The sequence below is a fragment of the Protomyctophum parallelum genome (assembly GCF_964188405.1).
Source record: "Protomyctophum parallelum genome assembly, chromosome: 17".
Taxonomy (NCBI): Eukaryota; Metazoa; Chordata; class Actinopteri; order Myctophiformes; family Myctophidae; genus Protomyctophum; species Protomyctophum parallelum.
Window position 1 is genome coordinate 15,092,314 of NC_139719.1, and position 23,105 is coordinate 15,115,418.

At 42.1% G+C, this 23,105-nt stretch overlaps 1 protein-coding gene across 1 annotated transcript; it reads left to right on the plus strand.

Annotated features, from left to right (window-relative positions):
* Window positions 1-566: 566 nt before the first annotated feature.
* On the plus strand, window positions 567-12,832 carry adam9b (ADAM metallopeptidase domain 9b). The gene is made up of 22 exons (XM_083788060.1): window positions 567-653; window positions 1,325-1,410; window positions 1,513-1,589; window positions 2,196-2,274; window positions 2,392-2,468; window positions 3,027-3,219; window positions 3,358-3,420; window positions 4,131-4,202; window positions 4,334-4,503; window positions 4,733-4,823; window positions 5,944-6,074; window positions 6,566-6,737; window positions 7,518-7,610; window positions 7,819-8,020; window positions 8,726-8,840; window positions 10,000-10,180; window positions 10,689-10,778; window positions 10,882-10,987; window positions 11,488-11,620; window positions 11,755-11,821; window positions 12,130-12,167; window positions 12,315-12,832. Exons 1-22 carry the CDS (start codon window positions 581-583, stop codon window positions 12,466-12,468), a joined length of 2,463 nt encoding a protein of 820 aa, XP_083644186.1. The 5' UTR covers window positions 567-580; the 3' UTR covers window positions 12,469-12,832.
* The last annotated feature ends 10,273 nt before the right edge of the window (window positions 12,833-23,105 follow it).

Genomic DNA, 23,105 nt, shown 5'->3' on the forward strand with positions numbered 1-23,105 from the left:
ACAAAACACAACAACACAGACGCCGGTGCACGACTGACTGACGTCATTTCCGGGAGTGTGTTCAACTCTCATGAAGTATCGCGATGTTTTCTCATCCTTCTCCCTACTCCAAAAAAAAAATACATAAATTAGAAAATATGAATAATAGTAATAATTTGTGTCTTCCCGTAACAATAAACCCGCTATCCGGATGGTCAGTCATGTAGATGTTCTATTTTTAGGAACAAGGAATAGAATAAACTATATATTTTTTATATAAAAAAGAATACAAGCTTGTCAATCAAATTTAGATGTATGGTGAATACATATTCATATACATATACATATTATATTGTGAATGGAAAATTATGTTGTCAGACGAGTAATTATATTCTCGATCTACCTGTTTGACAGGAATGGCCACAAGTACATCAAGCCCATCATGTGACTCACCTAAACTGAGGAAAAAAGAAAAGAAATGGGGGGAGAAAGAAAAGAGGCAGGTACACACAAGTAGACAAGACAGGTTACAGGTAGTCAGGTACATCCTGCTTCTGGATAGTAGCTGTCGCTACATGGACATACTGGAACAATAAGGATCATGGTGAAAACACATTTTATATTCACTGCTGCTGCCTGTTTGCTTTGCTCCATCGCAACAGTTTACAATGAAGGTGAGACACTTTAATATTTGTTTTGTTGTGAACGGGTTCACCTGGAAACGTGCTTGAAAATTACTGTTCGATTTCTGTATTATGTCAATTTATATGCGAACTTCTGCGAAACCATAGTGACAATTGTTTTGTTGTGAATTATGGCATTTGGTCCTTTTTGTGTTTTGCAATTGCGAAGCAACGAGCTAAAAGCTTCACTCACATTTAATTTGACAGACGGGCCCCAGGCCAGTTAACCCTACAAGTCAGAACCCAATGGTACTGAAGTTTTTGACATTTTGGAGACCCCCACGGGGTTCCGAGAGGGGCTACAGGCCAGTTAAACGTGTCCCAAACAAACGTGTACTGATTGTTGAACTGGATGTGTTCAAACTGTTCATGTATCCAATCACATTTTAAGTTGTTTTGAGGATCAAGCATTATGCAGGTATGCATGTGGATTATGTAGGCCTATCATTCTTATTTTTAATGATTAATTTAATAGGGCTACAATGGAAACAACAAGTCCCCCAGGACTTTTTTTTGTGTTATATCCTTTTAGCCTAAATGTCTGATTGTACCTCGTGCTGTTTACATTTTCTTCTGACTAATAAAGTATTCAATTGAATCAAGCAGTGGGTAAAATAATCTAAAAATGAATCCATTGCAATGTGGATGTCTTTATTTTTCAGAAACTTCCAATGGCAAGAGGTTTTCATCCAAGCACTCGGTTGTTACACCTCAAATCATTAGATGGACAAGGAGTGCTTCAGAAAAGGTGTGTGTGTGTGTGTGTGTGTGTGTGTGTGTGTGTGTGTGAGAGAGAGAGAGACTGTGCGTGCATCTTGTCCCTTTACACCTCTTTTTTCTATAATTTCAGACAGATGGAAAGGAGAAAATGTCATATTCCATTAACATAAACAACAGACGGCACATCATCCATCTAACGAGAAACAAGTATGTTATGGTTGCATTTTCTGAAGTAAAATAATAGATGTCAGTGCTGAAAGTAGCCTACAGGTATATACATGTATATCACCAACTCCACTGGCTACCCATCAAATACCGCATAGAGTACAAGATCCTCCTCAACACATTCAATGCCATCCCTAACCTCTCCCCCCCATACCTGTCTGATCTCATCCATATCAACACTCCCACCCGGTCACTCAGGTCTGCCTCCTCCACCAACCTCACTGTTCCCCCAGCTCGTTTGTCCACCATGGGGGGTAGAGCTTTCAGCCGCTCTGCCCCTCGCCTCTGGAACAGCCTTCCCCCCGACATTCGAAACATGGACTCACTCCCCACCTTCAAATCCCACCTCAAAACTCACCTATTCAGACAAGCCTACTCCCACCTTGAGTAGAAGTCTGCTGCAGGCCTTTGTGTGTTTTTTAAACTTGCTGTATTTTAAACTTGCTTTATTGTATTGTATTTCTTTTCTGTTTTGTTAGGCGACCTTGAGTGACCTGAAAGGCGCCATATAAATAAAATGTATTATTATTATTATTATTATTATTATATATGCCTAAGCTATACGTATGTTTTTCTTTTGTTTGTCAGGAACTTTGTATCCCCAAACTTAGTTCAGTATTCTCATAACAAAAGTGGGATCCACAAATCCATATATCCATGGCAAGATGTAAGTAAAGACATTATTTTAGGAATACTAAATTAGCTACTCATTTTCTATTGTTCTGTATGTTAAACTGGTTTAAATTACCTAAAATCTACATTTTGTTTTTGTTTTTTTGCTCAGGAGCATTGCTTTTATCATGGAGAAGTGGAAGGATATGAGAGCTCACTTGTAGCTCTCAGCACATGCACTGGCCTGAGGTTCGTCATTCTAATTCTTTTGAAGGGTTGAGCAAAATTGCTGGGCATGCATAAAGGCCCTGCCCAGATCCTTACCCTAAGAACAAACCAATGAGCTAGCGTATACTGTACCAACGGCAACATTTAACAATTTTGCGCTGAATATTTTGTTATTGGTTTTATGTTTTCCCTCACCTGACTATAAAACAAATTCCCCCTTTGGGATAATAGAGCCTTTGAACTTGGAACAGTGCCTCGTAATGCATTCCCAACAGGTCTATTTAGTATTTTTCTAATACTAAACTTTTAACAATGAAATCTGACTAATTCCTGGGCCAGATTTTACTTGATGTACTCCTGGGGTGTATCACTTAATACATAGTAAATGTGTGTCTGGATGTTGATTATTGCATACAAAGCCAAAGTCGACATTAATTGCACTTTCCCATGGGTGTGTCTTGCAGTGCTCTTTAAATATGCAATCTAATTTGAATGGTGTTTTTTCTTTTTTTCCCCCTTTTTTTTTTTTTTGCTTCATTTTGCTTTTCATTGAATTTTCAAATACCTGCTTCTCTGCAGGGGTGTGATCCTCCTTGGTGATAAGAGCTATGGACTTGAACCAGTCCCAAAGTCTCTGAACAATGAACACCTTCTATACCTCCTCAAGGACATCGAGTCAGAGCCCTTCGTCTGTGGAGTAGTCAGTGGCACGTCATTAACAGAGAAACATTCACCGTTTCAACCTGGACAATCGCTGACCTCACACCTACGGGTTAGGCTGCACTTCATAATACAGTAACCTGAACAGACATTTACATACAGCTTGTGTAAGTCATCGAACTGGGAAATAGCTGAGTTTTTTTTAAACTGATCGCTTTACTTCTCTTTCTTTTTCATCCTCTTTCAACAGCGAAAACGCAATTTGCCACAAACCAGTTATGTGGAGTTGGCACTAGTCGTGGATAATTCGAGGGTGAGTGTGTCTGTCCATATGAGCACGGAATGAGGTCAGCTGATTGGCTGAGCAGGGAATGTGATGTATGATAAGAGCGCCGCTCACTTCACAATTTATTATTATTTCAGTCCATATTTGGGCATGGCATTATAGGCAAACTGTTAAAAATAAGATATACAAGCTTGCAAAACATCCGCATTGTGAGCTTGTAGTTTTGCTCTTTTCATTATTTATAGTATGAGCAATCATATGGGGCTTAAGTGGGTCAAAATACAAAATGTGTGTTTTTGTTTGATGGGTTGTTAACTTTATCTCTGTTTGCTGAGACAGAAAAAAAATTCTACATTTCCCAGAATAATGTATTAAGCTTCAAGCCACTGTCAAGACAAGGCATTCATATTTCCTATCTCTGTTTGCTGAGACAGAAAAAAAATTCTACATTTCCCAGAATAATGTATTAAGCTTCAAGCCACTGTCAAGACAAGGCATTCATATTTCCTATCTCTGTTTGCTGAGACAGAAAAAAAATTCTACATTTCCCAGAATAATGTATTAAGCTTCAAGCCACTGTCAAGACAAGGCATTCATATTTCCTATCTCTGTTTGCTGAGACAGAAAAAAAATTCTACATTTCCCAGAATAATGTATTAAGCTTCAAGCCACTGTCAAGACAAGGCATTCATATTTCCATCTCATCAATGTTTTTAACTTTTTATATTCCTACCTAGTATAAATATAAGGAAGAAAATGAGACGGCAGTACGAGAAGAGATGGTGGAAATGGCCAATCTACTTGATGGGGTGAGATTTTATATACGTTCAAATAAAATGCATCTTCTTGATTATAACAGCAACTTGTGTAGGTAAAATTGCCAATGATACAGTTGTATCTTTCATTCATCTTATGTCCGCACTCGTGTTGTTCATTCTAGTATTACAAGCAGCTGAATATCAGAGTGATGCTGGTGGGCCTGGATATTTTTAAGGACTCCAACCCCTTTGATGTGGATGGGTCTGCAGGAGAGGTGGTATCGAGTTTTGTGAAATGGAGGAAAACCAGTCTGCTGCCACGGATTAAACATGATATTGGGCAACTCATTGTGTAAGTGCTCCATTGTTTGGTAAAAGCGCTGCCATTAAGTGACAAGTCTGCTCGGTCTGGAGCCACCTCAAGGCTTAACAACCGTGATGGTATCGATTATATAATGTTAAACAACAGAGATTTCTGTCAAAAGCATAACTGATCTGCTGTTTGAAATGTAATTCGATCTTTGTGACCTTTCTTTGACTTGTAATACTTTCAGTATTAACAACTTGATTTTGTTTTCCAGAGGACGCCCCACACCCTATGCTGATGGGGTGCTGGGTATGGCCTTTGTGGGCACTGTGTGCTCCGTGGCTTCGTCCGGAGGAATCAACGTGGTAAGTTCAACCCCCCCTTTTAACTTCTTAGCACCATCTGACACTGTGGTGCTGCGATGCTGTGATCTTTTTGTTTGGAAGCTGATACAGTCTATATTATTTATGAAGAGCTCTGTTAGGCGTGTGGAGTATTCTCACAGAAGCCGAATAACACTGTATTCAAACAGGTTTGTTAGACTGACACAACAGGATCAAAACACTTCCACTTTAGCTTGTGGAATTCCACAGATGTTATTTAAAGGCTTCAGTTTAGTTTATATGCATTGCTGGCTAAGACTTGATAATGGCATGACAATGCTGGGAAATAATTCAGAATGCTAGGCTGTTTTGTGTGTATTGGGTGTGTGCCATCAATACAAGTCATTGTCTATTCATAGCTAAACTATTTTTCCATTACTGGAATTTTTCACTTTTTTTCAAGACTTTAACATGTTTCCAAACTTACCTGAATACATTTGTAAATGTTAGCTAAACATCATTCAGACAACACATTTTTGTTCATAAATCACTATTTTCTCCAGGGGCTATTTCCGGCTACACTTTTCGAACTAATCTGCTTTTTTAAACGCATGGGTTACGATAATTGCGAACGCAGTGAGCCACTTACTATGACAGCAAGGGCTGAATGTCTGTGTGTGTGTGTGTGTCTGTGTGTCTGTCTGTCCCGCTGTTACACCACCCGCCCGCCACCAGAGGGCGCAGCTGTAGCACACACACACACACACACACACAGGGCACAGCTGTAGCACACACACACACACACACACACACACACGAGCTGCGTTCGCTTCCCGCGTTTGCGCGTCTTACTTGTGTACCTGTAATGTAAATAAAGGAACTACTATATTTGGATTTTCTAGTTTCAAGTCTCTGTAGGTTGATTTTCATACCATGCTGAAGTTAATGACCATGCAGAAGTCATTGGCTTCCTTGAAAAACAAAGTTTGGTGTGATTTGGAAATGGTCGTCAGTAATGTAAAATATACAGTGAAATTGTAGTCAATCGACTAAACAAAACAGACTGTCTCGTCCTTTAATGCCTTTTATATTCTAGCATAAATGTATTGTTTTATGTGATATACAGTATAATGTACTAATTTCAGTATTGTCTTCACTACAGTTCAGTGGCGACAATCTAATCGATGTCTCTACGGTGGTGGCTCATGAAATGGGCCATGTCCTGGGCATGAACCATGACAGTGCCAGCTGTAACTGTAATGGTTCGGACTGCATCATGGCACCCCATTCCAGGTATGAATTTAGCACAACTAGGTCCTAAGTGACTCTGTTTACCGGTTGCATGACAAAAAAAAAACAGAAGAATGCCAGCACTCACGGAAGTGTCCTTCAGGTACTTTCTTAGGCATGTTGAACACTTACAGTATCTGAATAAAAAAAGTGCCGGAAGAACGAGGTGTCAAATTTCACAGTAACCGGTCAGTATTTACTGTATTAACGATACAAATGCAAACTAGATTTTGCTGCTTGATCAATACATTTTATAAAGAAAATTAATTTACTTTAAACCTGAGGTCCCTTAGATTTTCTATTTTTGAAAGTATATAATAATGCTTAAGTAATTAACTTGGCAACACAAGAGTGTCCCTTGCTGAGAAGAATGCGTTGTTCAGAGTATTTAGGCATTGGTTCATGTTCTGTTTAGGGTTTCATTACAATACTGTATACAGGGGCTTGCTTGTCTGTTTGTGCTCAGAGGTCATGTGTCACGTTTTCCCCCGTAGCGACTCCCAGACCTTCAGTGTCTGCAGCGGACGTGACTTTGAGAAGCTGATCCTTCGTGGCGGTGGGGTGTGTCTGAGAAATCAGCCTACGGGGTCAGATATAGTGGGAATTGCTAAATGTGGCAATGGGATGCTGGAGAAAGGAGAGCAGTGTGACTGCGGCACACCAGAGGTAAAGTACCTCTCGGAGGATATCGCAACAACATACACTAGGATACTAGATTTATTGAATGAAGGTAGATGTTACACAGAGAAGAAGATATTTGGAGGATTATTCTGGTGCTGAAGTTCATAGCACTCCATCTTTTAAATTCAATCTGAAAAAATGGGTTGCAAAATCGTGGGATAAAATTAAAAAAAAAGCAATGCAATCAGTTTAACTACTGCCACTGCGAATTACTGGCTATCGGAAGCCAATGTATTCAAATGTTACGTTTCCCTTTACTTTGTGATAATCAGAAATATCGAGTCTTGTCTGTCCCAGGAACAATTGCTCTGTCAACTCGACAGCTAACACTAAACAGTTGCCAGGACCACTAGACAATATGATGATTTATTCAAATAGGTCATTTATAGAAAAACATTTCTGGAGCTTGCTTTGTCTGCATGTATTTAGGCATTTAGCAGACACTCTTAATCCAGAGCGATTTACATTAAGCGAGAACAAAAAGCATGGCAATACATCACATACATAAAAAGTAGTTCTCATGAAACATGCGTACCGTAAGCTAAGAACGTAACAGTGGAATATCTATATAATGAAACTATACATATATACTGTACTATGCTATACATACTGTATGTACTATGAAGTGCTATGACTACATGCAATTCTAGTGCTGTCTACATAACATGCTAAAGGCTGTATCAAATGCTATCTAATTATGTATTGGTGCTGTGATATTAGGTGCACTCATTTAATCAATACTGTCTTTGTTACTCTGACCCACAGGAGTGTGAAGATGATCCATGCTGTGATGGGTCCATCTGCAAGTTGACCCCGGGGTCTGTCTGTGCTCAGGGAGAATGCTGCGATAGCTGTCAGGTCAGCCCAGTTTACAGTATATTCCGTCTTATTACTGTGTCTTTCGCGATACTCGTTGAGCCATGTCTTGCCTTTGGGCAGAACATGTGTTGCTTACAACTTTATAATATTGCATACAGAGAATAGATGCATTTGGAAATAAATACCTCCTTGCCTCTGTAATAAAGATGGCTCCTGTAACAAGGTTGAATGTCGTGCTGTGTTTCAGTTCAGAGTGATGGGGACACGATGCAGGGGTTCTGTCAACACATGTGACCTGCCAGAGTATTGTAGTGGCGAGACTGGGTTTTGCCCCGATGACTTTTACATCATGGACGGCCTAACCTGTGACCTGTGGCCTAACGCAGCATACTGTTATGAGGGCCGCTGTCAGACATATGACTATCAGTGTAAACAACTCTTTGAACCAGGTACGTTTGACACACTTGATGCACACTTCAAGATTCACAGCTAATTGTCCCTATTCTGGGATTTGTATTTGCATTATGTCATTATGGGTGAGTATTCTGTGAAATTGTCCAGAAATCTATATATAAGCTCACAATGGTGCAAATAACTTGTTGTGTGCTTGTAGATATGCTATTTTTGGTTGGAAATATTTGCTAGATGATCAGAGATCACCACCTACTGAGTTTTAGTCCACACTGACATACCTGATGAATAAGTACAGGGCTAGGCTGGAGCCAGATAATGATGGTGGACAGGGTCAGTCTCATATTATGAGACTGACCCTGTCCATTAGCATAGCATAGACACTAGGCTGTGTGCAATTTACCACACCCAGAAATCACACCAACGGGTAAGAAAGAAACCTTCCCACGTCCCCATACAGTGGTTCTTAGTCAAGATGGTGGTCCCTGTGTCACACAATCAGTTTAAAACCCCTGCCTTGAACAATTCATTAGCTATTTCTCGTTCTTATCTAAGAAGAGAACTTGAACCATGAAAGAGCTCCGGTTCTATGAAAGAGCTTTTGTACTTCTCTGTTTGAAAATTAAGTATTATATATATATATATATATATATATATATATATATATATATTGCTGTTTTTAATTAACCAAATGTCTCCTTTTTACCATATTTTACGTAACATAAGATTACTATTTTGGGCAGATGCGACAAAGGCAGCAAACATCTGTTTCCAGACTGCAAATGCAATTGGAGACAAGTTTGGAAACTGTGGAATAACTGGTGTCAGTGGTGTAGGATATAAAAGATGTACTGGAGAGTAAGTATCCTGCTAGATTACTTTGCATACTGTTAAAGCCATGTATTGTCCACACTATTTCTGTATATTAAGATGTTTAGGTTTTGATTTGATTTGATTTATTTAGAAAAGCAATCATAATACAACATTATAATCAGCGATTTAAGGATTACACAGTAAAGTCCAAAGACTTATTTCCACTGGGGTCCTCTCACACTGAACTGAACAATACTTTAAAATACATCACAAATACATAACAGTACATATACATTACATACACAACACAACAAGTTCATCCCTATCCATCCCTCTAAGATGACCCTTTATAGGGGAACCTTTTCCAGTAGCCATTTTTTAGTCTTCTGTTTAAATGTCCTCAAATTGGAGGTCAGTTTAACACTGGATTCCAGGCTATTCCACTGTGTGGCTCCTATATACATGAATGAGCCTTTGCCCACTTTACTTTTAAAAGCAGGGAGCACCACATCTGCAATACTGGCTCTGGTGAAATGGTTGTGTACCTCGTTTACCTGCCTGAAACATGTTCTTAAAACTTCTGGGACCTCTCCGTATTTAATTTTATGGACCATGTTTAGTCTAGCCATTGTAACCTTTGATTCTACTGGGAGCCAGTTCAGCTCTCTGAACTGGTTCCTTCCTATATGGGTTCTGGGTTCCATCCCTAGTATAACCCTGATCAGTCTATTTTGAGCTGACTGTAGCTTTTTTTTTAAAGACTTAATCAAGCCCTCGAACCACGATGTACACGCAAAATCAAAGTGGCAGAGGATAAGGGAGTTGGCCACCACTAATTTTGTCTCCCTATCCATGTATCTTGCTGTTCGAGCTAGACAGTCCGGAGACCTTGTTTTGCACCTTGCTGGCCATATTTTGGCCGTCTAAGTTACCCTCTAAAATACAACTACAGGTAACTACAGTACAAAGCCTTTGAGCTGAGTTTGGTGGCAGTTCATTTGGCTGTTGGTTTGCAACAGCATTATGGCATTGCTGTGTTGACAGGGTATTATTTTAATGCATTTATTTGTCATTAACTGCACACTGTACCCCCATTTCAGACTGAACACCTTTTTTAGATGTTGCTTTATTGTGATGGTTGCATTATATCCAATACTGTCTGTGAAGAAACTAAGTTATTTATTCTCCTCAATGGCAACTGCAGAGATGCCATGTGTGGGAAGATCCAGTGTACTAATGTGGATGTCAACACACCCCCTGAAGGTGCCAGTGTCAGCAACACAATTATTGATGGCGAGAAATGTGTGAACGCAGACTTCAACTTTGGCACTGATACGCTGGATCCTGCCTACGTTAATTCTGGCAGCCCGTGTGCCAATGGAAAGGTAGGCGATAAATCACTGTTGTGGCGTAAGTGAGGTGTCCAGAGCTCCCTACTTGTACTGTACACCAGTGGTTCTCAACCTGTGGCTCGATGATTTTGGAGGGTCCCCAGATGACAGTGAAGTGACAGTTTAAGGACCTTTTTAAGACTATTTTAATTCAGGAAAAAAGACCATTACTGCATCAAAAGTAATCAACAAACGATAGCCTGATCTACAAACGGATCTACATTGCGAGGCGTTGTGTGCTTATAGATACTTATACTACATTCAATGACATACACACAAACTCAGTGGCTTAAAGTTTGCGGCTCTTTTCATACAAGAGCAAGCTATGTAAGCTATGCAGGAGAAGAAATGTCGCCTGAGATGTTCCAGGGTATGACTGGTTTTTAAAATAAAGTTCCCCGGCTGTGAAATAATGTTAATGAAATCCACTGTGACAGTCATCTTCAAAATGTTCCATTGCATCACCAAGAAATGTTTATTTATTTATTTATTTTTCTTTCAGACTTGCATCGACTTTAGTTGTGTGAATGCGTCTTTACTGCGGTCGTCTGACATGTCCTGTGATGCCCAGAGTACCTGCAATGGCCACGGGGTAGGGCAGAAGTGTTTTTATACAAGCACATCCTGAGATCAGTGCAGATGGTGATACATTTCTGTATTGTTCAGATCTCACATGGTGGTTGTGTTGTCCATAGGTGTGTAACGACCAGGATCACTGCCACTGTGATGACGGATGGGCGCCACCAAACTGTAACCTGCAAGGACGAGGTGGCAGTGTAGATAGTGGTCCAGCTCAAATAGGTGTGTTTAAATTGATCACTTGCTTCCATTCGATTTTACAGCTTTGTTTGTTAATATTGGTTGGCAATTATATCACTGATATATTGAGATGTTGGTCGTGTGATAATCACAGCACTTACAATAGCTGTGGCAACATCCAGGCTATGGAAGAGAAAAAAAGTACTTGATTCTTGTTTGCATTTAAACAAACAATGTGCGGGAGTTTTTTCTTCCATGTTTATCAGCCCTAGTTTGGTCTCCTTTGATGCACCTGTTTTATCTAGGTGTGCAAAAGTCTTGCTTTCTGACATTGCAAGCAGTGAACTTTGCTCCACTGTTTAGACTAACATACAAATGCAAAGGCAGTCTAAATGGACATGATGAGGAGGGGAAAGCTGTGCAAATGGGTTATATTGCTAAATATAGTCAAATGAAAAGTAATTTGACAAATACTGTGTGATTGATAATTATTGCAGTTCAAATACTATGTTTTCTTTAACTTCTAACCTCTTGTACTCCAGATTACTCTCTTAGGAATGGCCTGTTGATCTTCTTTCTGTTGGTTGTCCCCGTCCTGGTTCTGGTCATTTTGGCACTACTGTATTTCTACAAGAGAGATTCTCTGGATCTCTGCCTTAAATCCAGGCGTCACAGGTAAACTTTGAACTCCATAATGTAACTTTAAACTCAAACTATTTGTTATGGTTTTTTTTAGCAGTCAAGCATGTATTTACTTTCTCTCTCGCATCATTGTTGCATCAAACTATTTTGTACATTGTTTTATGTAGATCAAATCGTCAAGCAAATGGAAATGTTCAGGCCAGTCCCACACCAATACAAGTTCCTCCTGCTAAGGTATCGTGAACAACAATGTATTTTGCCAACAACATGCAAGCCAAGGTTTTTCCTTCATGGGTTGATGTCATAGACTGTAATGTAACCAGGAACCAGGAAATATAACCAGGAACATTAATCGGTTAAACTTATTTTTAACCCTAGAACAGATCATTCAAATGTTATTGTCACATCACAAGTTTACACCCATATTATTCTGTAATGAGTAGTAAGTATAAGCTACTTTTCTCAGTGATAATTGTATCTATGCTTTTTAACATGAAAAATGTAATGTTTTCGTTTTCCTTTTTTGATTTAATTGCTGACAGCCGGACATTCCACTAGATGCCACATCTCAAATTCCAGGGTAGGAACTGATGGATAATTTCAATATTTATTCGATGTTAGCAAGTATGATGATTTTGTTGTGATTCCACAAGAGCAGTACAGCTATGTAGTATGTACTCAAGCGCCAACTGTTTTATTTGGCTGAATTTCCACACAAACCTGTCAGTTTCAGGTATGGAGAACTGGATTACTGGAATGTGGAAGGCAACGCCACTGGGCCTCCTCAGCGCCCTGGCGTTCCCCCCAGATATACACACTCACCTGCGCCCCAGCAAGGCCCTGGGGTCCCCAGAGCCATCCCATCCAAAGACATACCATAATGTTTTGTGCTCGTCTGACACCACTGCCTTTTCTTTTAACCTCATCTATATTGCAAATAATGGAGAGATGTTTGAAATGTTATCACTCAACGTTGTCTATTTAATAAGACACATTTTTTTACACTGTGATATGACCTCTTGCCAGCACCTTTTATAAGGTGTAGCAACATGGTGATCTGATGAAGCCGGCTTATCCTTGTTCCTGGAATATGTAGTCATGAATTAAATGTTTTATATATATTAAGTACTTTGTTATTTTCAAACAGAATTGTCGCAAGCTATTGTACATTTTATGCTATTGCGTATTTTTAAAATATTTTAAGACTTGATTGTTAACTTTGTGAATTGTAATAAAACAGTATTAAGGATCTAATTTGAACCATCTCATTATTTATTAAGCGATATTTTTGTGATGAAAGGAAGTACTCTCATGTTTTACTTAAAAGTAAAGGTATGGCAATGTGGCTACTGTTAAGTAGAAGTCCTGTATTCAAAATGCACTTGAGTAAAAGTACATAGGTATTGGCATCAAAATATACTTAAAGTAAAAGTAGGCCTACTCATTGTGCAGAATGTCCCATTTTGCAAGTTCAAAATGTATAGCCTAAAAGATATTTTAGAAAATAGCTCCCAAGCATTCTGAGCTTACCATGTACCATTTTCTAATAAAAATGCTTTTATTCTTTTGTCCTGTAAAGCAACTTTGAGTATCTTAGAAAGTGCCATATAAATCATATGTATTATTGAAAACTGAAGTTTAAAAATAATATACACTACACACACAGTAGGCTACTTGAGTAGGGTAGATAAAATGATTGGTTGACAACAATAGCCAATATTCAAACTCAGCATTTTGTAGAAAAAATAAAATCTTAAAACATTAATGAAAGATTTTGATGATTAGTAACATGCTCCAGGTTGAATGTGCTGTAATGGTTGTCCAGCAGGGGGAGTGGGTTTACCCAGGCTACTTTAATGTGTCTCTTGCTGTAGTACTTTTTGAGCTAATTTAGAACTTCCTGTCTGAGAGCTAGCTAATTTAAGACATCCGGTTGCCTTCAGAATAAAATAAGGTTATTTAATTAATAATTATTACATTACATTATTAGTATTATTATTACATTACAGTTATTGTAAAGACACACATTATGTTTCTGTGTAAAAATAAGTAATTAAATAACATCAAAAAGTTATCTAAATGGATAAATGCTATTCACTGGAGTGAATATTCTATTATATTCTAAAAACTACTTATAAATCCTAAAGCCTTGTCTATACTTCACTGTGCAACGGTCCTATGCTGGACAATAGCAGATATGCAAACTCACAGCACATCTCATTCAAGACACTGAACTTGCAGATCTGCCATTTTTGAACACACTATAAAGTTAACCATTTATCATGCTGCTCTACGTGGCACTGCATTCTGTGACATTAAACCAAATGGCATTTTCCACTCTATGACACTACTGTTCTACATTTTTGTCTAATAAAATAGGCTATTAATTGAATCAATCAAACTGCATTAACTAACAGAGATACTACTAACCAAGCTATCCATGTCAACATGCTCTATAGGAGTCTCAATAACAGGTATAAGTAACGTTTAATGTTTAGTAATTTTAATGTAGCAGAAGAGGCCATTCATTGAACAGAGTTTTGCACAATTTTAACATCCCAGATCGATTGAAATATGAATCTACTGTGCTGTGCTACACCATGATATATTAAGAGTACAATAACATTCCATTGTGAATAAAAACGTATTAACCACAGTGTAATGCTAAAGGTTTCATCACAGGGCTGTCTGCTTCATGTAATATCATTAAAAGTGTTGTTGGTGACATATGAGTTGGAAGCATTAAGACCCATTTTAACCCTCAATGGCTTCCTTTCTGACAAATAACGTTATTGTAAAAAAAAAAAAAAAGATTCACGCGTTCATATGTAGCTATTTTGCATTAGAAGCGGATGGGACCAAGGGACCCGGATGTAACGTAGGGGCAATATGACTACAATATGACTACAATAGATTTGCGGTTAAATCTCGCGGGCGTGGCCTCACACCGGAAGGAAGTGCCGCCGCCCTCAAATACGGAAGAGACGCGTGGAGGTAGGTTTGGTCAGTGTTTGTTTGGAAGTGCCACGTCACCATCGGTCTTCGGAGCAAGTAAGTGATAAATGTTATTTAATACTTAACGCTGTTGTTGTTTGTGTGTTCAAACGTCTATCACTTGAAGTTACTTGTTATGATGTTTATATATGATGTTTGTACGAAACTGTAAAACAGTGTTTCAGTAGCCGAATGGTTAGTGTCGAAGGTTTATAAACAACTATGCCCGGCCTCAATGTTTACTAACCGTCGACAGTACCCACTCGACTACCGAAACACGGCTTTAAAGAGTAGTATTTACATATCTAAACACAACAAGTAACTTCAAAAGTGATAACATGTTTGAGCCACGGACCACCATTTCACATTAATAGACTCTCACAATGGTGGTCAGTGGCTCAAATGGGTCTGAGAGACTAGATGGCCTCAAATGTTGGTCCGTGGCTCAAACGCTGAATAAATAATCGACTAGAGGTGAGAAGAGTATTGTCTGGTAGGTAAAAGGACAAACATTCTGTGAAAATTGGCACGAAGCAACAAACATTCTTTGAAATTGGTGGGAAACGATCCCGGGCACTCATGTTAACAAAGCTCAGTCACTAACCACTATCGCTATGCTACAATCAGCATTATAAAATCCAAGGATCAAAAGTAGCAATCTTCTACATTCTCTAATTGTGTAGTTTTTTGGAAATTAAGCAGATGCTTAACAACAATTTAACTATTGAGAGTGTAAAGATCTACTATTGGGGTCAATTTGGTTACCTAAATTAAATTGCTCTGTATTGTGACAGTAATCATTGCTATAGAGTGTGTGTTCAGTAACAGTGTTAAATAGCTCTATAGTGTGACAGTAATCATTGCTATAGTGTGTGTTCAGTAACAGTGTTAAATAGCTCTATAGTGTGACAGTAATCATTGCTATAGTGTGTGTTCAGTAACAGTGTTAAATAGCTCTATAGTGTGACAGTAATCTTTGCTATAGTGTGTGTTCAGTAACAGTGTTAAATAGCTCTATAGTGTGACAGTAATCATTGCTATAGTGTGTGTTCAGTAACAGTGTTAAATAGCTCTATATTGTGACAAAATCATTGCTATAGTGTTTGTTCAGTAACAGAGGTCTCCCGGTCTCTCCAGTTTTTTGTTAAACACAGTCCCATAGTAACGGTACCTCTCATTCAGTCCCATTCACTCCCATTCACTTTTATTCACTCCCATTCAGTCACATAGTAACAGTACACCCCATTCAGTCCCATTCACTCTCATCGTATCAGTCCCATAGTAACAATACCTCCCATTCACTCCCATCCACTCCCATGCACTCCCATAGTATCAGTCCCATAGTAACAGTACCTCCCTTTCACTCCCATTCACTCCCATAGTATCAGTAACTCCCATTATCTTGCAACACAGCAGCCAAGTATATACAGAACACATATACACGCATTTGACACAAACAACAAGACAATTTACATACATAAAGACATGAAGACAAGAGCAATATCCACCGCTTAGATTATCCTGTGGCTACTACAACTCCTGATTAAACCCTTTTCTATTTATTAAAGAGCTGGAGAGACAGGAATATTCCTGTTACTGAACACACACTATAGCAATTATTACTGTCACAATAACTTTGTACTTTTGCTACTGATGTTTGTGTGCAACATTTGAGCTGGTGTCAAGTCACCTTAATTCAAGTGATAGATTATATACAGGGGCATGCCATATGGTCTACCTGCACAGCCTTTGTGATTACTGGTAGATCACGATGTACCTTTTGGGCACCCCTGCAATACAGGATTCCTGTCCAGAATTGTTTTTTATTAAATATAGAGGGTTTAAGTGTAGGGTTTGTCATGTTGGTGTTCTCTATAACTTTTCGTCCTGGGCATGACGTTAAACTGTCCAGTGTAACTCCAAGTTACATGGGGTGGGTATGGTTTGAGAGTTTGTGATGCTCAGTTCTTTTTTTGCGTCTCGGTTCCTCAGGTGGAAGCTGCATAGTTGGGTTTTTGATGGGTTGGGTTTCAAGTGGCTGGTCGTTTGTTTAGATATTGAAAAGGAGGGGGGCGAGCGCGCTACCTTGTGGGAGGCCGTTCTTTTCGGCTTTCCATTTACTCCTCTGGTCATTTAACTGAACATAGAAGCGCCTGTTGTTGAGGAGGCTTTTCCTGACCATTGTGCGGTGTTGGACAGTGTCGTAGGCAGCAGAGAGATCTCTGAATGCTGCTCCAGTTATTTGTTTCCCCTCAAACCCATCCTCAATGTGTTGGGTGAGGTTGAGCTCTGTCCAGCACAGGAGCGGCTGGGACGGAAACCAGCTTGGTCTTTAGTCAGCTTGGTATCTATGAGTGGCAACAAGGCGTTGGAGTAGCAGCTTCTCATATAGCCTTGTAGGTGATGCAGAGGGAAATGGGTCGGTAGCTCTTTGTGGATAATGGGTCTATGCCAGGTTTAGGGATTGCAACCACGTTGGCCTTTTCCCAGACAGAAGGGATGGTTTTCTGTGCTATGCATGTGTTCAGCATCCCCACAAGCCAGGTCTTTGCGTTGGGTCCCAGGTGCTGTAACATTTCTGCCAGTAGGTCATCAATCCCTGCTGCTTTTCCGGGTTTCAACTTTCCCATTGCAGTTTCAAGTTCTTCTAGGTCGAAGGGTTTGGTTTGAGGGCTGGCTGATTGTGGTTGGTCTGATACCACTGTGCGATGGTATTCTCCTGTGGGTCGGTGGCGGTCTTGGTCACAACTGGTGGCCAACAGTTGTAACCAACACCGCCACCGACCCACATAGAATACCATCGCACAGTGGTATCAGACCAACCACAATCAGCCAGCCCTCAAACCAAACCCTTCGACTTAGAAGAACGTGAAACTGCAATGGGAAAGTTGAAACCCGGAAAAGCAGCAGGGATTGATGGCATACTGGCAGAAATGATACAGCACCTGGGACCTATCGCAAGGACCTGGCTTGTGGGGATGCTGAACACATGCATAGCACAGAAAACCATCCCTTCTGTTTGGAAAAAGGCTGGAGTAGTTGCAATCCCTAAACCTGGCAAAGACCCATTATCCCCGAAGAGCTACCGACCCATTTCCCTCCTCTGCATCACCTACAAGCTCTGAGAGGCACTACAATTTCTGAACAGACTATATTTACATCAATATGTCTGGGTCCCCACCTACTCACTCAGGGTTGACGTGTCACACCTGCAGTGATGGGAGGGGCACCAAAATGTGGTATTTTGATTGTTTAATGGGGGCACTCCCTTAGTATAAAAGTGTATGTTTTGTGTACACATGACCTGATGAAGATCAAATGGATCGAAACGCTGTCAGTATTTCAACAAAGAACGTCTTTCTTATACCTGTGGTGTGCGGGCTCCATCCAATACCTACACCAGTTGTGATGCAACAGAGTTTGCTGTGACCGTTGTGAATTATGGGTGGTGTGGTTTTTGCCAAGACGGTGGATTGTGGCCCATGCCTTCCTGCTGTTATTTGACATGTTGGTGTTCTCTATATCTTTTCGTCCTGGGCATGACGTTAAACTGTTCCGTTCGAGAGGACCAGCGACCCTCGAATGTAAACGGCCACGAAAGGAAATTATGTGTGTGTGAGGTGTTCTCTATAGGTTGGGTTTCAGGTGGTTGTATTGTAGTAGCTTGACATTTCTTGGAGGGCACTTTCAAGGACAGACTCAATCTTCTGGAAGTCTGCTTGTTGGGTCGTAATGCAGAGGTTGTCGGCGTAGATGAAACGCTGGCATTAGGCATTGGGTAGTGGCTGGTCGTTTGTGTAGATATTGAAAAGGAGGGGGGCGAGCACGCTACCTTGTTGGAGGCCGTTCTTTTGGGCTTTCCATTTACTCCTCTGGTCATTTAACTGGACATAGAAGCGCCTGTTGTTGAGGAGGCTTTTCCTGACCATTGTGCGGTGTTGGACAGTGTCGTAGGCAGCAGAGAGATCTCTGAATGCTGCTCCAGTTATTTGTTTCCCCTCAAACCCATCCTCAATGTGTTGGGTGAGGTTGAGCTCTGTCCAGCACAGGAGCGGCTGGGACGGAAACCAGCTTGGTCTTTAGTCAGCTTGGTATCTATGAGTGGCAACAAGGCGTTGGAGTAGCAGCTTCTCATATAGCCTTGTAGGTGATGCAGAGGGAAATGGGTCGGTAGCTCTTTGTGGATAATGGGTCTTTGCCAGGTTTAGGGATTGCAACCACTTTGGCCTTTTCCCAGACAGAAGGGATGGTTTTCTGTGCTATGCATGTGTTCAGCATCCCCACAAGCCAGGTCTTTGCGTTGGGTCCCAGGTGCTGTAACATTTCTGCCAGTAGGTCATCAATCCCTGCTGCTTTTCCGGGTTTCAACTTTCCCATTGCAGTTTCAAGTTCTTCTAGGTCGAAGGGTTTGGTTTGAGGGCTGGCTGATTGTGGTTGGTCTGATACCACTGTGCGATGGTATTCTCCTGTGGGTCGGTGGCGGTCTTGGTCACAACTGGTGGCCAACAGTTGTAACCAACACCGCCACCGACCCACATAGAATACCATCGCACAGTGGTATCAGACCAACCACAATCAGCCAGCCCTCAAACCAAACCCTTCGACTTAGAAGAACGTGAAACTGCAATGGGAAAGTTGAAACCCGGAAAAGCAGCAGGGATTGATGGCATACTGGCAGAAATGATACAGCACCTGGGACCTATCGCAAGGACCTGGCTTGTGGGGATGCTGAACACATGCATAGCACAGAAAACCATCCCTTCTGTTTGGAAAAAGGCTGGAGTAGTTGCAATCCCTAAACCTGGCAAAGACCCATTATCCCCGAAGAGCTACCGACCCATTTCCCTCCTCTGCATCACGTCTTTCTTATACCTGTGGTGTGCGGGCTCCATCCAATACCTACACCAGTTGTGATGCAACAGAGTTTGCTGTGACCGTTGTGAATTATGGGTGGTGTGGTCTTTGCCAAGACGGTGGATTGTGGCCCATGCCTTCCTGCTGTTATTTGTCATTATGGTGTTCTCTATATCTTTTCGTCCTGGGCATGACGTTAAACTGTTCCGTTCGAGAGGACCGGCGACCCTCGAATGTAAACGGCCACGAAAGGAAACTGTGTGTGTGAGGTGTTCTCTATCATTTCATTCCAGACTTCACTGTCTATCTCCTGTGTTTTCCATTCATCTTGAGCGTTACACAGTCGTCTGATGTGCGGGGGGAGATGCCGGCTAGCGCATAAAGGCACGGACGGGACAGGTGTTGTCTTGACCCATCCCGTGATGATGCGACAGGTGTCATTTAGGGCTGTGTCGACCAATTTGGTGTGACGTGATCGGCTCCAGCTTGAGCAGGCATACTCTGCTGTAGAGAAAGACAGGGCCATGGCAGTTGCACGGATTGTTTGTGGGTCTGCGCCCCACTTGGGAGTTCACTAGTTTTCACAGGATGTTATTGTGGGTGTTGACCGTGGCTTTTGTGTTCTCCAGGTGTTTTTTTGAAGAAGAGTGTCCTGTCCAGTGTAACTCCAAGATACATGGGGTGGGTATGGTTGGAGAGTTTGTGACCATCCCAAGTGACGCTCAGTTCTTTTCTCGCGTCTCGGTTCCTCAGGTGGAAGCTGCATAGTTGGGTTTGTGTGTCTTTCTTTTTCTGTCTTTCTTTCTTAGGACGGAGATCAAGGTAGACGCCATAGGAAGGCTCAACACTAGCCGATGCCCCTAGAGATCCATCCCAAAGCTTCCCTCAGGGAGCACAGCAAGCCAGCTAGCCAGCAAGCCTGCCCAGTCAGCCAACGCAGCCAGTCAGCTCCGCCAGTCAGCCAGCGTAGAAAGTCAGGCTGCCAAGCCAGAGCATATCAGCCCTTGCAGTCAGCCATTGCAGCCATACCAGCCTTGCTCAGTCAGCTCAGCCAGGCCTCTCTTGAGGCCTGGCTCTCTGTCTGCCTGGCCCGGTCTGCCCTGCCCTGCCTTGCAGCAACAGAACCAGCCTTTCTGGAAAGCCAGCCAGCTCAGAATGCGAGCTGAGCAAGCCAGTGCAGCAGCAAGCCCAGACTAGGTTACCGCAGCCTTACTGTGCAGCCACAGCCACTCAGTCTAGACCAGCAGGAGCTGGCCAGGCTCCAACCCTTGCAGCGCAGCCTTAGGCCGGACAGTCCCCCTGCCTGCACTTTGTTGCCTTCCTGGCCTGTCTGCCTGCCTAGGCGCCTCGGTCTTCCTGTCTGTCTGCCTTGGCCTGCCAGTCTGAAACTGGTTTAGACTAACTGCGTGCTTGCCAGCTGCGCTGGCTTGCTGAGCTCGTATTCTGAGCTGGCTGGCTTGCCAGCAAGGCTGGTTCTGTTGCTGCAAGGCAGACCGGGCCAGGCAGACAGAGAGCCAGGCCTCGAGAGAGGCCTGGCTGAGCTGACTGAGCAAGGCTGGTATGGCTACAATGGTTGACTGCAAGGGCTGATGTGCGCTGGCTTGGCAGCCTGACTTTCTACACTGGCTGACTGGCGGAGCTGGCTGGCTGCGTTGGCTGACTGGGCGGGCTTGCTGGCTAGCTGGCTTGCTGGACTCCCTGAGGGAAGCTTTGGGATGGATCTCTAGGGGCATCGGCTTGTGTTGAGCCTTCCAACGGCGTCTACCTTGATCTTCGTCCTAAGAAAGAAAGACAGAAAAAGAAACACACACACAAACTCAACTATGCAGCTTCCACATGAGGAAGGCAGGCAGGCACGCAGGCAGGCACAAGCTGCCTGCGTGCTTGCTTCGCCCTCCAGTTGCTGCTCCAGTTATTTGTTTTCCCTCAAACCCATCCTCAATGTGTTGGGTGAGGTTGAGCTCTGTCCAGCACAGGACGGGACGGAAACCAGCTTGGTCTTTAGTCAGCTTGGTGTCTATGAGTGGTATGAGGCGTTGGAGTAGCAGCCTCTCTTGTAGGTGATGCAGAGGAGGGAAATGGGTCGGTAGCTCTTTGAGGATGATGGGTCTTTGCCAGGTTTGGGGATTGCAACCACTTTGGCTTTTCTCCAGACAGAAGGGATGGTTTTCTGTGCCATGCATGTGTTCAGCATCCCCACGAGCCAGGTCTTTGCGTTAGGTTCCAGGTGCTGTATAATTTCTGCCAGTATGTCATCAATCCCTGCTGCTTTTCCGGGTTTCAACTTTCCCATTGCAGTTTTGAGTTCTTCTAGGTCGAAGGGTTTGGTTTGAGGGCTGGCTGATTGTGGTTGGTCTGATACCACTGTGCGATGGTATTCTCCTGTGGGTCGTGGCGGTGTTGGTTACGACTGTTGGCCACCAGTTGTGATGCAACAGAGTTCGCTGTGACTGTTGTGAATTATGGGTGGCTCCCTGAGGTCCTTGATCGCCATTGGGTCCAACAGTGGTCATTGAAGCGTGCACACACATGCACACATGCACCTACACACACAGGGGCACATGCGTATGCACACCTGGACCTTTAAATGAACAACAACACAAAAACTAAGGCACTGGTGTCGGACTTCTGGTTTACCGGAACGGGGTTCAACTCCCTGCAGTGCCCTGCTCAATGTGTTGTATTTCATTCATTGGTCCATGGTCTCAGGTCATTGAGCGGCGCGCTATAGTGTGCGATTCTTCATCATTGTTGAGGATTTTTTAAAGGTGAAAATCAAGGAAAAGCAAAAGGCTATAGTCCATGGTCACGGACCGCATACTGGTCAAGGTCATTTATACTGGTGAAGATCATTTACTAGTCTTCTAAAGGTCATTTATACTGGTGAAGATCATTTACTAGTCTTCTAAAGGTCATTTATACTGGTCAAGGTCAATTACTAGTCTCATGAAGGTAATTTATACTGGTCACAGTCATATACTGGTCACGGTCATTTCTACTGGTGAAGGTCATTTATACTGGTCAAGGTCATTTGTACTTGTCAAGGTCATTTATACTGGTCAAGGTCATTTACTAGTCTTATTGAAGGTAATTTATACTGCTCAAGGTCATTGATATTGGTCAAGGTCATTAAGTGGCACGCTATAGTGCGCGATTCTTCATCATTGTTGAGGATTTGAAAAAAGGTTAAATTGCAGAAAAGCGAAAGGCTAAAGTCCATGGTCACGGAGGGCATACTATAGTATGTTGTTTTTCTTTTTTTTGGTGGTGTGCGGGCTCCATCCAATAACTACACCAGTTGTGATGCAATAGAGTTTGCTGTGACCGTTGTGAATTATGGGTGGTGTGGTCTTTGCCAAGACGGTGGATTGTGGCCCATGCCTTCCTGCTGTTATTTGTCATTTGTCATTATGGTGTTCTCTATATCTTTTCGTCCTGGGCATGACGTTAAACTGTTCCGTTTGAGAGGACCGGCGACCCTCGAATGTAAACAGCCACGAAAGGAAACTGTGTGTGTGAGGTGTTCTCTATCATTTCATTCCAGACTTCACTGTCTATCTCCTGTGTTTTCCATTCATCTTGAGCGTTACACAGTCGTCTGATGTGCGGGGGGAGGTGCCGGCTAGCGCATAAAGGCACGGACGGGACAGGTGTTTTCTTGACCCATCCC